At 38.4% G+C, this 19,324-nt stretch overlaps 1 protein-coding gene across 1 annotated transcript in view; it reads left to right on the plus strand.

Annotated features, from left to right (window-relative positions):
• The first annotated feature begins 5,098 nt into the window (after nt 1-5,098).
• snta1 (syntrophin, alpha 1) overlaps nt 5,099-19,324 on the plus strand; it is a 41,927-nt gene continuing 27,701 nt past the window's right edge. Inside the window, exons 1-2 of the mRNA XM_042510969.2 lie at nt 5,099-5,449; nt 17,875-18,060. Coding sequence (XP_042366903.1) covers nt 5,167-5,449; nt 17,875-18,060 — 469 coding nt within the window. The 5' untranslated portion in view covers nt 5,099-5,166. The remainder of the gene's footprint in view (nt 5,450-17,874; nt 18,061-19,324) is intronic.

Consider the following 19,324-nt stretch of genomic DNA (forward strand, 5'->3'; position numbering starts at 1 on the left):
CAGAAAATAGTGAAAAATGTCAATCAGTGTTTCCCAAAGCCCAAGATGAAGTCCTCAAATGTCTTGTTTGGTCCACAACCCAACGATATTTAGTAAACTATCATAAACAGATTAAAGAAACCAGAAAATATTCAAATTCACAGTTGGTATCTGAGAATTTTGACTTTTTATGCTTAAAATAAAATTACTCAAATCAATTTATCTATGATCAAATTAGATGCCAAATGATTTGGACAATTAATCATTGCAGCTCTAAGAGAAATACAAACATTCTTTAGCATTTTTATTTTTTTTAATACATTTGCATTAACCTGAGCACATCACCTAAACCCTAAATATTTACAAAACATAATAAAGTTCATAATTATTTAAAATGGTAAAATAAAAACATATTTTCCCATAGGAATTCAGATCTTTTTTTTATTATCCTTTACATTCTTTCTTGTCTGTATTATTTTTTGTTTTTATCAGAAGCAGAGGTGGAAGAAGTTTCAACGAAAAATCCTGCATTAAAAACATCTTACATAAATAAAAGTATATAAGTATTAGCATCAAAATGTACTGAAAGCATCAAATGCAAACGTGTTAGTGAAGTACAACTGTACCTTTTAGAAAAGTATATTATTTATTTACATTTATGGAATATTATTAGTGATGCAGTGATATATAAGGAGCATGTTGATATTGTAAGGTAAAGATGATTTTAGGGATGTCATATACTGTTGGAAAGTTAATCCATATCAACACCTTATTTTCTCTGTAAAATCTGACTGTGACTATTGTTTACAATCGTCATTCGTTTTGTCACCTCATCTCAAATGTGCTGAAGTAGCATTCACAGTCCAAATATATCATGGAAGGCTTGGTACATATGTTTCCACATGGCCAGCAACTAGCTGCGTGATTACATCAACTCCAAACTCTAAATGTGTTTTCTATGACAGCACATCTACTCTTTTGTGCGTGAGAGATCCTTACAAATCCTGTTGTTCCATTCACTGAAGCTTTGAAAAAATATTAAGGCTGTGAAAGATAGGCTGGCCACCTGCCATTCACATCACAAAGGAATAGACTGACAGATGTATAGACAGGAGGTCAGATGGTCAAAGGCTTTGTCATAATGCTAAACATTATTAGGTAGATGCACTGTTTAAGGCGAGCACTGTCGTTGAAGCCCCTTGTTCTTTGTTGTTTAATGTGTCGTTCTATACATGTGCTAAACAGTACATCCAAGAGTTTTTGTCCCAAATAAGACCTGTATAACAGTGCAAGTATTGGTGAAAGTTTATGAGGAGACACAAGAAAGCGTTTGTTTCCTCACTTAACTGTATCATGTTCATCACTATTTTACCACATTTTGGATATTTAAAAGAGACAGTCTGCCTTAATCCTACTGTTATTTTTTCTGGTCACGGGGGGACACAACATCCCCACAACAAGCTACATTCTGTACTGTTTGCTGAAATTTACCTGCCTAGACATGCAGCAATTTTAACTCTTATTTCTTGTTTTTCTACCAACAAGGGGAAATAACTCGCTATTTAGTTAGCTAAATGTGAGCTAGAAGTCAGTTGTGTCACTTGCTAGCTGCTAACTTTGCCTGCTGATTGTTGCAGGGCGTACGGTAGGTTTACCATTGGTGCTTCTCCCTATAAACAGCTGCCTGCTGTGGCTGGGAACAGTTTTGATTAGAGTGCTGAGACTGAACAGCAGCGCTGAGAGTTGAAAAATAATTATGTGACATTGGCACTTCAGATTAGCAATGTATTAATTATAATATATAATTTGCTGTCGTAAAAAAATATATAATACATTGTATTATGAATAAGGCTACATCTTATTTGAGTCTGAATAAGAAACTGTTTTATTGAAGCTGTGTTTTCAAATGCCAGACAATTCTCATCACAGTACAGTGGAGATCATTATGAACTTCTGTTCATTTATTCATTCATTTGTGCATTTTATATTACTTAAGACAGCTGTTTAATCATGTTAAATCGGCCATCAGTGACAAAATGTTTGTAACTACCGAAGTGCTACATAGTCCATGAATTATTACATACATATATAATATGCCATTTGTAAACTTGCTGCTCTTACTTGTAAAGACAGTAGAGGCTTGAGATGCTCCTAGTAGTTTTTTTCTGAATGAAAACAAAACATTGATTGATTAAAAACAATGCATGTGTAACTCCTTCAGTTACACCTCCTTCAAATATTTTTAATTATAATTACAAGATGAATATTTCATTAAAACTGACATGGCGTGAGTTCTATGCGGAGTAATTTGTTTACAAATGCATGCATTTTTAACAAACATATGGCTGAATATATGAAACAATAACAGAGATGCATTTAATCCTGGGACGGATTATGGTGGTATGATGTTAGTTGATGACACAGTGACTGTATTTTTAATCTTCTGCTTGAGAGATTAATCTGTATATGACATATATTACTATCAGTCCATCAAAAACAAAAAACATCTACAAGGTCAGATTGAAGCAAAAGAGACAAACAATGCTGATATCTAGCAAAAGATCCAGAAATGTATTTATTTTGTTTACTTATTTATTGTTGCTGTTGTTTACAATATAATAAAAAATGTTCTCAAAAGTCTCCAAAAAGGTTGAAACATTGCATACCCTGTGCCAAATATTCTAAAAGATGCTGTCTTGCACTGAGCATTTACATTTCTGTCTGATTTGAAGTAATGGAGGCATTTGATCACTAGGGGGAGACAGCAGATTGGGAACCAAAGTTTAAAGCCGAACAGAACCATTGTGCATAACGTTCAATGGATACATGAAAATCAATAGAGGAAATAAAATTGCATGTAATTTTATTTCAAAGTAACCAAAAATAAATGAATGCAGCAGTTTATTTGGTCTGCTTGCCTTTTTTTATGTCTTAAGTTTATTTTATAAATATTTGTCTGGGCTGAAAGCAATTTTTAGTCAATGTACCAAACTTGTTTTCATTAAGGACACAATTGCCCCTCACCAACCCACCCAGAGGAGTGTTTTCTAAAATTGGGTGCTGGAACTTCTTTGCTATTTCACCTGCTGTGAGGCAGATGCAACGCAGGCTGCCACACACGCAGCTGAAGGAGCTGGCAGATTACTTGCAGATGCAACAGAGCATGGGAAATGTGGACTGCTTCATCAGCTTGTTTTTGTGACTCATGCATGTTGTTAATGTCTACTCCGCGCAATTAAGTGCACCTCTGCTGAGTCACCAAGACAGTGCAACACTTATCCATGGAGTCAAGACCAAAACCAAATGGCTTAGTCAGCATAATACTCCTGAAATCATGGCTTATTATAAATCGGGTATTAGACAGCATTTTCTGTGTTGTTCATATTATTTTAAGTATAGATTATTGAAAGAAAATCTGAAAGGATCAAACCGGTGTAAGGAAATAAATGTTCAGGGCAATTTATTCAAGATGTAGTCTTCTTGACTGAAAGAAAATGAGAAAATCATCAGAACTGAGGTACAAATCTTGAATGCTGTATGGAGAGCATTTTTTCCAAAGCTCCATACCATGAGTACATCAATTTCTGGAATGGGTAGCTCTTGTGTGATTCAAACTACTGATCTAGACGGCAATGCTACGCTCTACTAAATTCAAGAGTACCAACAGAAACATTTCTTAGCCAGTAACTACTGAATATTTTTTTGTCTCTTTAGCTTTTTCTCTTCACTCTTACACAACTTTGTCCAGCACATCAACCTTTTGGTTTTGATCTGTGGCCAGTATTGATTCAGCTTTATCAGTGCTTATATACTGCGCTGCCAAGTCATTTAGTGCCCACTGGAGGGAAGCTTTGGGCTAACCACCATGCTCATCCTGTGTCCACCTTTTATTAAGATTTTGCAGTGTATTGATTGGGGGGGGGGGCATTTTTAACTAAGGAGCAGTTGTTGCTACAGGCCAGAATTGCCATGGTGCTTAGGGACTGTTCATTATTTGAAAGTGAGGGAAGTAGTGAAAAAAGGCTATTTGTTGATTTTATTACAATGTTTCTTACCAATTTATCATAGACAGAAACTGAAGCTACAATTGAATTTTCAAATTTCATATGGTACTCGAACACATTTTGGGGGACAAACACTTCCATCAGAAGAAAGTAAAATCAAGTCCAAGCTGAAAATAGTGATATTTCATCAAAATCACTATATTCTACATGCCTCACTTAAAATTTGGACAAAAAATAAACAATTTGCCCAAACTAACCAGCATGCACAACAAGAGTGAAGACCAAGATCAAGACTTTTTTTCAACTGTAGGATTTTATCTTCAACTTTTAACTTTCAAACATCAAAGGGTAAGGTGTAAAAGAGTCAGACATTATTAACACATCAGATATTGGCAAAAATCCATTATCTTGCATCCCTACAAAAAAACAAGGGCACACCTCCGCTACCCAGTCCTCTGATAAATAAAGAACAGTCGCTTAAAAGTTGGTCTGATTTTCATTTGATCCCTCAAAGCAAAATAAGCCTTTTTTAAAAACAAGAATAACAAAGCATATTCTGTTTTTATTTTAAACTCAGAGATTACTAGCCTTATTTACTTTGTCAGCAACTTCATATCCACAGTAAGCATGTTCTACGTCCACAGAGTTCAAACTGAAGACAAATTTGTGGATTTCATGCCTGATATGAGCTCTGTCCACTGGAAAGGCATGGCAGTATATCTGGCCCTGGAAGCACCACTGATTTCATTTTCTTCATGACAGAACGCCTGTATATATTAGTGCAGTGATTTTGTGTCTGTTGGGCACATTGCAAATTAGATCTGTGATCTGAGCCCTGGTGGTTCAATGCACATGAAATAAATAAATAATAAGACGAATCAAAACTTAATTATGTGTGACTCAACCGCACACAGATCATTAATGGGGGGACTCAACAAGAAGCTCTTTGAACTTCGAGTGTGTGTGTCAACACCGTTGCTAATCGTATCACCCTCAATTAACTTTACTTCTTACTACTGGATAAAACTCCTCCGAGGGGGACAAGGTCGGGGGAGAGATATATAGAGAGAGAGACAGGGGGAGGAATACTCTCTCTGTGTGCCCCCTACCCCATCCCTCCACCCCCCCTATCTCTTTACAGGACTGCCAGCCCGTCTAGAGTTATTCCAGGAATGCGTTGAACATGGCTGCCGCGATGAAGGCGCAGAAAACGGGACTGCTGGAACTTCGAGTGACCGTGGACCGCTGGATCCGGGTGTTGGCCACTCTTACCGAGGACACGCTCACGGTAAACCCCGGGGAGGGTGCAGAGGAGCCCGCGAAGCCCAGCGCGAGTCCCGCCGGGGCTATCAACGGAGACCCCCCGAATCTAAGCTCGTCCCCGGTCCCGGAAACCATCACCAACGTGAAGCGCACCGTGCGAGTTACCAAGCAAGATGTTGGAGGACTCGGTATCAGTATCAAAGGTAAGACACTTTGAAAAAAATAAAATAAAACGGCGAACTTTACAAACTGTGAGTCGGTGTCAGTTAGCACAAGTTTTGGCGAGGAGTTTGAGTGCAGCGACGGCGAAAACGCAACCGTCGACTTGTCAGTTAACTTCAGCTAACTTCAAACTGACCGTTAAACCCCGCATATGTGCGACGTTTTCCCCGTCCGCCGTAACGGTTTGATGAGACAAATTCTTGTCCGTACTTTAACTCACACTTCCTAAATGTTAGGCTGTAGTTTGCACAGAGAAAAAAAAATGACAGCTGTGATTATCTCACGCTGTGCCCTCAACTCAACGGGGAACCATTTCAGTGAACCAGAGTCACCGGAGATAGCAATTAGCTTCTGTCCTGTAACCTCAGGCTAACTATTTGACAGTGTAGGTTCACACACACAATCCTAACAACTGGTTTAACGCAAAATAACCTGGTTTAGTTGAGAAAGGAGCGTTATGTATGTGGGTGTATGTATATGTTTAATTCATTAGAGTAAAGGTTAAAATTAATGAAGAAGCTGGTTAATTGAAAAAAAATCAATTAATTATGAAGAACGAGTGGGATTAAAAAAGTTTGTTCTTCTTCTCATTCCTTTTTTTTAATATGAAAACAAAGTCTTTATGTGTTTGACCATTTATTTTTGCTTTATTTTTGTCATTGTCTGTAGCCTAAATAGGCTATCACTTTTTGTCTGTCTGCTTTGTATAATAATTTCTCTGTTTCCTTTTGTACATTTTTGAAATAGATCAAATCTAATCAATCAGTAATTAATCAAAATAAGTATAATTCTTTTCTAAAAAACCCCACTTTAACAAGGGTTTCTTTTTTATTTTGGAAAATTCCTAGCTAAGAATAATGTATTTAATTTATTGCCAACCTCGGCTCTTAATTAATTTGAGTAATGTGTAGATTATACTCACTGAAGCCATATGATAACATGTTGGAGTGATAAGTGAGGTTTTTTTAAAGTGGGTTGTATGGGGTATGTAATCATAGTCAGTGTGTCAGTGTACATGCCCCTAGTTCGGAGAAGCAGGCTGAAGTCTGACATTAAAGCTAAGCAATGTACTGCTGTGGATGGGGTCAGCAACAAAATGTATTTTAGCCACCTAAAAAAATCCAAAACATAAGACACTATCAGTTTAAATGTACAATATTTTGAGAGTATTGTTTTAACCTTAATGTCAGACTGATGACATGCTTTCCAACAGGAAGAATGAAGCTGTTATATTGCTCCCTTTAAAGCCAGACTCAATTGAGAAAAACAGTGATGACTTCCCCATCAAAACAGACTGCCTGAAGAAAAGCTAAAGTGGCAAGAATGCTCTCAGTACAGCATACATTCAAAATTATATTGTTTTTCTTAGGTGGGACTTTTTATAGGTGGTTAAAACATGTTTTGTAGCTGACCCCATCCAAAGCAGTACATTACTGTCAGACTCCAGTTCGCCTCTCCAAACTGGGGGTGTGCAGACTGACATCTACTGTATATAACACACCGACTGTAGATAAGTACCCCAAACAACTCCACTAAAAAAAAAACTAAACTATCACTTTAAAGCAATACTTCACCCACAAAATGACAATTTATGTATCAATTAGTCATGGTGTTTTACCTTGAATATGTGAAGAAGACTTTGTTTTTCTTGCATGCCTCCACAGAAAATGGAAAATATATTTATTGATTGGGGACCACCTTTAATGACAGCAAAACTTTTTCAAAGCACCTGTTTGCAAACTCACACAATTCTTGCAGTATAATCCAACTCACATTTATGCAGTTGTATGCTCGACAATGATGTAATCTCACAAAGTAAGAATACTTTATTCCAGTATTCATTTTGGGTTTTTATACATCTGTGTACTTTCACTTTTAGTCCACTACATTTCCAAAATAAATTGTATACTTTTACTCCACTACATTTTCCCTAAGCATTTTAGTTACTTACTATAAAATAGGGGAAGATGGTGGGAGGGGACAGATGGACAAATGAAGGACTGCGAAGGAAGGAAAACTGGATTTTATTCATTAAATCCTTTAAGTTCTAAAAAAAGACCTTTTTTTCGAGTGTAATGTACACTGCATTTTTAAAGTGGTGTATATTATGAAGAAATGAACTTTATAATTCTCAAAATTCTGAGCGCTTGCTTATCTATCATCCTAGAGACTATTACTCATGCAATTTTCTAATGAGTGGCTTAAACTCCTGATAAAGTTATTTTCTTATCAGAAATCTGAATTTTTACTCAAGAGTGGCTTTCGAGTATTTCATCCACCATTGATGCTTGTTACTTCCCAAACATATTTGCTAAAAAACTTAAGTATTGTAGTCTGGATTTGAAGAGAGCATAGAAAAGTTTCATCTTCAGTTCAGTTTTAAATAGTTAGGTTTTTTTTTTGTAAAAGTGCATGTGTTTGGGAAGTAGTGTGCATACAATGGGAGAAATAAAACTTGGATTATACAGAACAAGTTGTGTGAGAGTTTTTAAATTAATGTTCTGATAAAGTAATGGTCCCCAATCCATTGATAGATCAGCATGTTTGCTATTTTCCATGGAGGTACGCAAGAAAAACAAAGTTTTCTGTACAAAGTCAAGGTAATGGCCTTGGCCTTACAAATTCAAGGTAACTGCTAAGGTAATTCTAAATTAGTCATTTTGTTGTTAAAGTGCTCCTTTTTGTTTTCAGATTAATTTGAGTTATTCTTGGGAGGATATAACATGCTGAGTCGAGACTACCTTCCAGTAGGTTTTTAACATGTTGTAAACCAAGACAAACAAAAACATGCCAACTCTTAGCAACTCTGTGCATTTGTGTTATAATAACACTTCCTTCTTATCAGAATTTGAATTTTGAGCTTTATCAGAAGGGTGCTTACACCTGCAGTAAAAAAGTAGCATCACTGAAAAGTATGGCTGTGAGTGCCAATTAAGTACTACACCAGGGAAAGTGGAGTCACAGAAACAAGAGTAAATTCATAATTGTTCCCTCAGAATATAAACTACTAAGTTTGATTAAAGTATTTTTTGCTCATCAACTTCATCTTTGAATGGGCAAAGATGCATCTGTACGCCACTGCTGCAACATCATAGTTACATCAGCATTGCTCCTATAACCTCCTCATGGGAAAAGGTCGTGACCTCTCCATATATCACAAGTCAGGCTGACATACCTGTGGTGTGTACTGTTCAGCGGCTGATAAAAGCCTTTTCCTTGTCATGTTTCCTTGACCTGCAGCAACAGGCTATTATCTCAGTGGAGATCTCAGTGTGAGGAAGACGAGGAGGGCTCAGCAATAGGAAGCTATGTAAATACAAAACATCAAAAAAGGACAGTGCAGTGATAATGCTGTCTGAGCAATGTTTAGAGTTTGGAGTCCTGGAGGTGAGTGACATTTTTTCCCAACTTTGTTAGCTTTTTATTCTGTTTCTTAAGATGCCTATTGTATTCTTATATCACTATTGCAATTGAGTTATCAGTTTATTTACAGACTTTAACTAGACTTCTTAGGGGTTAAGTTGCTTAAGTTGTGAGTACCACATAATATCTTGGGTTGGGATTCTTGTTATTCATCACAAAGATTATGGTGAATAGTAGACCTGTATTCTTATATGCACAGTGTGTGAATTGTGCTTGAACCTTAACCTCCTCAGGCTGTTCTCTATTGCTGGACCTTAATATTTGACTTTTCGAATATATATTCATTAATTGGGTTGGTATTCGGTTGTCAATTTAGGGATTCGGATATTGGTTTTTCTTTCCTTTTTTTTTGCTGAGAACAAATGTGATTTCAATGTTTGTAAGAAAAAAATCTTCAATCTTAGATTGTTTGAGTTGGTGTGCTCTGCTTCTGCTTCGTAGGGATTTGTCAGGTTACGTGCCCTCTTTGCTGCACAGAGAAAACAGATATTAATGTCTTCTATAGTGAGGACACTTAGCATATCAGACTCACAACGAAATCTAACAGACTAATATAGAACACTGGAAACAGATTACTGTATTGCGTAGCTGTCCAAGTTTTTTTTAACTTAACAAACCAGGCCTATAAAGTTTCACAACTGCTGTCAAGCAGTCGGTGGCACACCAGCCTCATGCAACACTCAGTTTCTCCCTTGACCCCCCCCCAGCCACACGTGCAAACTGACCGAAGCTTTGAGGCTCAGGAGCCCCAGGAAATGGTATTCGTGACAGCCCTGCTGTTCTCACTAACTGTTTGTACGATTTTCCTACAATAAGTAATGCACCAAATTCGTACATATCGCACATATTTCTTAAAAGGCTGAGATCCTATGACCAGCGCTTACGGGACAAAATAAGGAAACATTCCCAAGGGGTCTTGTAAGGAGGCAGGGTTAGGTGATGGATCGCTCTGAAAAATACAGACTTCCCTCAGGACCCCTGGAGGCATGTGTTTGAAACCCCATGAATTTTGAGTAAACTTTAAATCACTTTAAGGTACATCCTCACCATGTCTATTAACTTCACTTACCTAAACCGAACCTCTGTAAGTTTACTTTAAGTATGTAACTGTACATTAAGGATTTAACGTCATTCGTGGGGCGCTAATTCGTAATATATGAACCGTTGAGGATACGTTGACCTCCTACAGGTCTGCAGTCTGCATGTGTTGACAGGTCATCACTCGGCTATTGGCTGATGTGCAGGGTCGATTTAATGAACAACTGTGAACTTGCGCCATTGTCATGTAGCAAAGATGGTTCAGCATGGTAGCTGCGGGTGACATGTTCAGTTCAGCAACCCCCCCCACCCCCACACCGCTGCTGCCGCCACCACCAACAACAACAAACCCAGCCCCTAATGACATAAATGTAATGTCCATCTTTATGGAAATGGGTGGCTTTGAAAATCAGACAGCATGTTATTAAAACAAAATCATAGCTGGCACCCTGTCGGCTTGACATTGTTGTCATGCCGGTTGTTCAAAGGCAGCTGTGAAGAGAGGGAGGAAGAAGGGTCTAGCAGAGGGATAGAAAGGCAAAGGCACAAAGAGAAAGCATTAAACAGGACGTGGTACAAACCATAGAGGTCAAATTAGTACAAAGGAAAAACAGATTAAAAAGGGAGTAGAAAATAGTCCAGTGTCAAAAAAGGGTGAAGCAAATGAAAGAAAAGGGTGAAGTTGTTGTGGGCTAGCTGACGCCACATTGTGAACAGCTGAGAGGAGCAGCCCACAGAAGGCAGTTGTCATTGGTCGCAGATGAAAGCTATGTGGCTGGGAGTGGAGTACTCCACTAGTGTTAATTTTAGGGAGCCCACCCCAGCTCGCACAGAAAAGCGTGGAGGCAGTCAACCTTTACTCTCACATGTCTAAATTTAAGAGGAGAGGTTAGGAAGTGAGGCTCTGGATTTGTAGACAGGCCCACTGGTTAGAGTGAAGCAGAGTGCAGATCTGGGTGTAACACTTTTGGTGTGAGGAGTTTTACCACAGTTTAAGTCAGTTACAGTATCACAAAATTCCAAATTAAACCCTTTGAAACCTGAGACAATGAGCAACATATGAAGAAATGGCCCAAGACATAGCACAAAATTTGTGAAAAAAAAAGTTACACGAAATGACCTGAAAATTAGCCAGAAATGTTTTTTTTTAAAAGGAAGAAATTTACCTGAAAATTGGCAAAATAAAGGGAAAGTGTAATAAATCCAAGGAAATGATCAGAAGTAAGAATAATTCTACAACATAATTTCAAATACATAATTATAAAAATGATTAAATGTTGTGTTACAAGTCTTGCCAAGTTGGCAACTTTTACCCCCGTGTTTTCAAAACAAAGCAAACCAATTCACAAGATTCAAAGATTTAATATCTTGTGGAAGGCACCAAGCACAAGAAAATTGACGTCAGTCCAGGTTTCCAAGGGTTAATAGCTCTTCAGGCATTGCTTAATGTGTCCCAGTGTGTTTTATTCCAGTTAGGTGTGACTTCAAGGTAAAATCAGTCCTAGTATTTTTAGCGCAAACATAATGAAGCCATGTTTTGATGCCTTAAACTCTTTGGTCACAGAACACCTCAGATGTGCACATAAACAACATTTTTGTCAGGTAACAAGTCTCAGGTGGAGTGTTATGCAACAAATGTATTATTCTGTCCAAATATGGCTTTGCATGTTCATAAGAAATATGTAACCACCTTTTTTTGAAGGTTTTTCTGTTTGTTCCAGTGTTCATTAGCACTGTGTACAACTCAGCGGCTGAAGTTTGCTGAAGTTAAGTGCTGATCACACTGAATTCTTTGAAAGGAGCATTATCACAACAAGCACATTGTTAGCACAAAATTACCTAATTAGGTACATGTCAGTGTTGTATAAACCAGTACCATTCATTTACCTGTCATGAGTAGCTCCAGTGGCTCCACCCCACCTCCGCCTCCGCCACCCTCCTGTCAGTTGAGTGACAGGCTGCCAGTTGGAGGGTGCTGAACTGTGTTTGACATGAAAAGTTGGAGGGAAAAAAAAGGTACGGGTGGGAAGGGAATATGTGAGGATTAGGGGTTGTGTAGGAGTGGCAGACATATTGACAGTATTTTTCCTACAATATGTCAGCAATGTTTATTCAGCAGTCATATCTGTTAGAGGTGTTTCACACTGGAAGTAAACCTGAAAGTAGGGGTAGAGAGGAAGAGAGATATAGGGGATGTATAAATGTGGAAAAGGGGTGCCGTGTGCAGCACTTGTCACTGTTGGTAGTCCTCACCTCCTGCGGCTGCCCCAAGATCAGACTTAGAGGGATATTTTGCTGATTTTCAACCAAGTTTGTATCAAAGCAGATGTGTGGATGAACTGTGGTAAGCTTTCCTCCATCTCCATCTTACCAGTACCCAGATAACCCCCCCATCAATGAAACTTTGGCTGTTGCTTGAACTATAGGCTGTACTTTTGCATTTTCCGTCACCTTTGCCACCAATAGCGCGGACAAAGAGTACACAGCTGATCGAGAGAGTTACCCGCCCCTATCTCTCAAACTCTGATCAAAATTCGATCAAATGGTAAAACTAGGCAGCGTTGATCGAATATGAATTAAACTATGTTCCTGCACTGCCTATTTCTTTCCTGTAAACGTTTCCGGGAACACATTTAAATGCCATGTTCAGTTGTAATATGGAGAGTTTGTGAGCAGGAAGTGGGTATCATCCTGTGAAAACGGAGGCAGAATAAACAAAAATCAAAAACTAAGCAGCGCTGATCAAATACAAACCAAGACTCTGTTTCTGCATTGTTTATTTCTCGCCTCAGATGTTTTCAGGAACATATTTTAGCTTATTGCTTTAGCTTACTACTTGCTTATTGTAATACGAGATCGCCGTCTGCCATTATTTCACTTGGACCAGTCCACATTATGGTACCCACCAGCGGGAGCATCTGGTAAGGTGTGATGCATTGTGGTAGTTGTAGGTTTTCTACGTCTTAAACAAAAGTGTCCTTTTTCTCTGTTTTCTTTGGTCATGTAGCACCATTTTCATAAGTATTTGCATCTTTCTACTGCGGAGATGGAATAGTTTTTTGTGAGGGCCTCCTTTATATTGGTAAAATACTTTGTTAATAGTCTATCAAAGCAGCAGGATAGTTCATATTTTTATGTACATATCCATTTCCACAGGAGATGTCAGTCGGATAGATAGGGACTGAAGCCGTTAATGGCTGCCCCATTGGAACGAGCTGTCTGATGGAAAGGTAAAACAGCGAACAATGGAAATATTCTCAATACACTCTAAAGATTTTTTTGGTGAGACTTTATTTAAGGGATAAAATATGTTTTGCTGCTATCTCTGCCCACAATGCTTCATTGCTTAGCTTCTGTGTTGGCACTCCGCTCTTTCTCCAAACCTCGAGTGTACAGACTGACATCTACTAAATGTAATACACTGACTGTACATAAGTACCTCATACAACCCCACTCCAAAAAAAATTGCCAAACTTGCCCTGTAACCATCACTTACTGTAAGTCATTCGGTTTCCTTATCGATCTAGATATCTACAATTTATATGTGCAATTGTGTGTACATCATTTTAGTGCAGATGCCAAGTCATTTGGACACAATATCATCCTCTCATAAATCTTTTGACAACAATGTCACTATCATCCTCAGTCTGTCTGAAATGACTGGGCTGACTTCTGCCGGCTTTTCCAACCATTTATTTTAAATAGGTCTTGACATAAATTTCCGCCACTGATCAAGTTAAAGGAGAGAGCACTGCAGTTTGGAAAGCACGACGTGCTGTTGTGAGCACTCTATTAGCATGGGTTTGGTACATAAGATATTAGTGTGTCAGTTTTAATGAAGCTGAAAGGTCATTGTCTGTGTCTTTTACTGGCAATCATCAGTGAAGTCTGTCAGACCCTACATCTACCCTGCAGCAGTTTTCAGTTTAGTTAGTTTTGTGGTCAGATCTACAGCCCAACAGTAACGTAATATGCAATTTGCAGTTTTCATCTTCAGTTAAGTGTACATCAGGGTACAATTGTCACCTTTTCATTGTAAATTCTATAAATACTTGAAATAAATTGTCGCTACTCTTCACAATAGACCCCATAGTCACTAATTGCTGGATGTCAAGTGTTAAATCTTTGAACCTTTCATGTAGGCGGTACAAACAAGACAACTGCCGTTTATGTATGAATATAGTACTATGGATTCTTCATGCACTGAAAGAAGATTATAGAGCAGTGTAATTCACCATACTTTCTATGCTAGTGAAATTAAATTAGGGACAAAGGTAGCCTGAAGATTAGAGAAGCAACTTGTGACTAGAGGGTATTCAAATTTAATACTCAAACCAGCTGGGAAGGTTTGGTTGAGGGCAGTGAGCCGTACAGTGGCCTCACAGGGCAGCAGCTTGACATTCAGAATCACACATTTGTCATTATTATTTCTCCATCTTAATTGTGTTAAATCAGGGTTTGCTAATAAGCAGCCTACAGGTTTTTTTTAATGACTGAACTGTTGAGAAACACGCGGTGTCAGTACTTATAATCAGATTCACTTCAGTTGCTTTTTTCTCATGTTTAATTTGAATAATTGGGTTTGAATGTTCTTTTGTGGTCTTGTCAATGTCTTCTGCTGACAGACTGGGAGATGCATGGCTCAAAAAAGCTTGAAGAGCAGTGTAACCATTGCATATGTTCCTGCATACAAGTTATGTACTTCTTTCTTGCAAATGTTTTTTTCCCCTAAAGGTGCTTCATGGTAAAACTGTGTGGATAAATCTGCAAAAGTTTTCCCACACACAACTGTTTCTAAAAGCATGTAAAATGTACCATTCATCACTGTTTAAGGAATCCAGACTCACTTGCTGCTGAGTCATCAACCATGTTGTCCTTCTTATCAGAATTTTGGGATTGTATTAGCCCAGGACACTGAAGGATCAGGTGAGTGTGAGAGTATTGGAGAGCACTGATCAGACCAGAAGTTTCTCAGCAATACAATTCCACAGAAAGTCAATAGTAGTAGAGTTGCAGCTACTCCCCGAGAGTATTGTACACAGTCTACCACTGCTTCCTACAGAGCCAAATAGTTTGGCTCTCCTTACAGATACAACCCTACAATCTCCCTTTGTGAAAAAAACTGTATTAGGTTAGTTTTTTTTTTTTATTATTTTTACCCACAACCTAAGACATACTGACAACAGCCTAAAAAAAAGTATTGCAACTTTTGTGTGGCAATATTGTATCAATACATAGATGACAAGTATTGATAGCAAAAGTGTGTCAAAGGACTTAATCTTATCAGATAAAACAGATGCGCACAAAGTTTTCACTTGAGAACACAATTTGTTGTTGAAAAAAGGTAATAAATTGCATTATATTATAAGATATGTAACCTCATTACTCAGCATATCCTAAAGTGCAACAATATTGTATTGTGACTATAAATATCAGATCTGAAAAAATAGCTTAAAACTAAATTATTTGAGCTTTGGCTTTCAGTGAATTAGGTAGCATCCAGTTTGAGCCATGAGTGGAAACTGTTGAAGCATACTAAGACAGCAATAATTGGTTATCCAATTAGCATCATCCATGTTGAGCAGTCAGGAACCGCAACCATGTCTCTCTAGAGAGTTACAAAGTACGGCATGGCTAAACATTTATAAGATGATCTGACTTCCCTCACTGATTAGCAGTATTCAGTGCAGAGGTTCATTCCTGACATCCTCAGGTGTCTCCAGGGTATTTAACACTCATCCAATATTGCTTTTTTTATTAATTCAGTTCTGGTCTGACAGTTGGAGCTCCACTTCTACCTTCAGCTGCATACATACTGTATGCTACATTACTGAAGCAAAGACAGAATTTTGGTGCTTGTAAGATAAGGTACAGTATGCAGAGTAAGTGGACTGTGCTCTTTGCAACACACGAGCTTCTCCTTTGCAATGCACAGGATTTTATGTGGGATATTCTGCAAATTGTTTTTATGCCCTGTGCCAAATTCAAGCACATTTTCAGTATTTAAAGATTAAAACATATTAATCAAATTCCCAATTTTTCTAGATATTATGATTAAAGTTTTAATGATATATGTTGGTGATAACAACACCAGTATTGCTGAAGGTCCCCTTCACCTCATCTCCACTTCAAAATTTCTATCAACACGTCACGATTCAGAGGCTCAGTAAGCACAGGCTGTCACCTCACTTCTAACACTCAGTCATGCAGTAAACAACAATCAGATGTCATGGTGCGGTCAAGTAGCTGGTAAATCCCAGCATAGTGACTGGAATGCATAGTAGGAGTGTAGGCCAGCTCAGCCATGGTGTTTTTGTTTTTTTATAATTAAGAGCACCAGGCAGTGGCTTGCAAAGGAAGATACATGATTTAAATCCCAAAGGAATCACTCAGAGGAAGAAACCTGTGGAAGATGTTTTTAAAATTAATTAAATGTAATCCTCTTGTAGATAATTTCTCACTAGGCCTGAAGGCCATAGTCCAACTGCCAGCTGACATTAATGACGATATTTCTCATGAAGAGTGGGAGCCAACAGCAAGAGGCAGATCCATCAGCTTACTAGTTGACCTTCATTTAATGAGAGAGAGAGAGAGAGAGAGAGCAAGAGAGGGAGGGAGGGAGGGAGGGAGAGAGAGAGAGAGGGAGGGAGGGAGAGAGGAGGGGAGAGAGGGAGAGAGATGGGAAATTGTGGACTTTAGTACAGGAGGGTTATTGCTGCTGTCTGTGTCCTCATATGCTCTGTGTAGTTTAGCCAGAGGTACTACCATGTTATTGTTTTGCAAGGCACAAGTTGGTCCCAAGTCTTTGTATTCAAGTCCCAAGTCAAGACCGGTAAGCCCTGAGTCAAGTCCCAAGTCAAGACTGACAAGTCCTAAGTCAAGTCTAAAACTTTGAGTTTTGAGTTCAGAACAAGTCATAATGTGCTCTTCACCAGAGTAACAATATACTGAATTTACCAAAATCTTGAATTTCTTTAAAAAAATTGCATTTATTTGCTAAAACAAGTTTGTTAGAAGCTGTTGCATCTCTGTCTGTATCCTGTATGGTTCTTATACATTTTTGCATACTGCATAGTTGTAATGAAATTATCTTTGCTATAATTTTTCTTACTGGCTTTCAGTAACCTAGCATTGGTTCTTTATAATTCCCTCCTATAACTTGATTGGATGCTGTCAGACTGATAAAAAATGAGGGAATTAAGTGTTAACTTGCTAGGAATGAAGAGTTGATTCAGGAAATTAATTGCTTTGTGGCACACTTTGAATATCATACTTTTTAATTTGGGGGATAGGAGGAATGTATCAAGTATTTTTAAGTCAAAAGGCTTAATTTCAAGTTAAGTCAGGGGTCAGTGATGTCCAAATGGGGTTGCAAGTCTGTTTTGATTTTGTCACAGTTGAAGGTCATCGAATTTGTGACTAACTGAAGTCAAATTAAATGCTCAAATATGGATTGCAGTGGTTGAATTCAATATAGGTGTGGAGTATGACATGCAGTTACTGGACAACATACTGGTGATGCACTGCATCTTAGTATTAAACTAAGTTGTTATCTTTGTCTTGGGTTTCACTGCCAGTTTTTATTCCTGGCATCTTTCCTTCACTGTGACTTGTAAACTCTACCTTTTAGTCTGAAGTCGGCATTTGCTGCCAGCACCATACTCCACAGCCTTTAACAAACATGCCATTTTAGATTTTGTCAGTGTATTGGAGCTTTTAGTATAAGCACTTGCACTTTGCATGGATTGTGTAAGTCGAAAATAACTTAATTCCCAGCTGCTCTGATAAAGCTGATCATGGGCCACAAGCTGAGGGTTATGGCTGCACTGTGCAACTGTGAATGGATGTGACTATATGTGATGTGCAATTACTGTATGTAAAGCAGCAGGGTCCTGGAAAAAATTACAATATTAAACAGCATTTTTTTTCCATTTTTGTCATGCAGGTGGGAAGGAGAACAAGATGCCAATTCTCATCTCCAAGATTTTTAAGGGGCTGGCTGCTGATCAGACTGAGGCACTTTATGTTGGTGATGCCATATTGTCTGTCAATGGTTTTGACTTACGGGAGGCCACACACGATGAGGCTGTTCAAGCGCTGAAGAAAACTGGCAAAGAAGTCATCCTTGAAGGTAAGAGATTTTTCATTCAGAAAAAAAATCAAACCTCAAAATTGACGCAGTCTGTCATTTTCTTCTTTCCATTTTGTCTCTGCTTTGCTGTTAAAGCGTTCCACAGAGTGACAGAAAACTAGAAGTTAAATACGAGACACACTTGCAAAATATGTCACATTTGCCTCTGTTGCATTACAAAGAGGTGCTTGATATTTCTTTAACAATATAATCCTCAGAGTGGGAGAGAACAAAATCTTATCGCTCATGAAAAAGGAGCACCTCCCTGTATACACTCAACAGCTCCAAATAGATACATAGATGGAAAAGATGGAAACTTTTGATACCTTGATATGTTTTTGCTACATTCTCCAGCACTTTGGTTGAATTTTCCCTTAAGGGCCATATATGCTGAGCTGAGAGAGACGATGTGTTAAATCAGAACTTTGATCAGACTTCATTGGAAGCATCAAAATAATGAGTTGAACTGAAACAGCACAAGGAAACCAAAGGCTTTAAAATTTGCGTACATTGTTGTGGCTCACACCTCTGAGCATCTCAGCATGCTAATGAGCAGTCTTTCCGACCATCAAACACTGTTGATACCGATAGAAAGTACTTTGTTGCTGTTCATGTCAGAACGGAGAATTGTGGAGAACTTATAAGGTGAGACCTTCTGTGTATAGGAAGGTTTGCAGTGGAGTCAGCAGGTATTTTTAAGTGCTTTTCTTACCTCTTGCTCTTAACTCATTCACATGAGCTGCCAGAGCTCATTTACTCTATCTCTCTGTCCTTTTCTGTCTCATTTAGTCATTTGCTGGATGTGTTCATGCACATTTGCCTAAAAGCATCAGTCCACCGTCAGGTGTGAAACAACATGGCTAATCTAAGACAGCCCATTCTCACTCCCAATTCATCAAATACTGTTATTTTGTCAGCAATGTCGGCGTAAGACACCGACCCGAAGAGGCACTGTCATGGCCATGTGATATGCACTGGACAGCAGCAGTTTGGTGCTGGTATCAAGATGGGGATAGGGGTGTTGTGCAGACAAGGGTAGAGAAGCACTGGAGGGGTTTGGGGTTTTTGTTTTTTTTTATTATTTTATTTTTTTTTAACTTCATGTGGGATTCCACTGCCTTGATTCCCATCATGCAGCCTTTGAAACTCTTTTGCATAAAGTGCTGAGTGGTATGTACTGTATAGCCTCGTTCCGGTTTCAGTCAATAGCCAATTCTGATTTAACTTGCACTTTCCCATGTTGTCCAAACTACAGTGACAACCA

This window comes from Plectropomus leopardus, chromosome 2, assembly GCF_026936395.1.
Source record: "Plectropomus leopardus strain MGB_pleo_1.0 chromosome 2, ASM2693639v1, whole genome shotgun sequence".
Lineage (NCBI taxonomy): Eukaryota > Metazoa > Chordata > Actinopteri > Perciformes > Serranidae > Plectropomus > Plectropomus leopardus.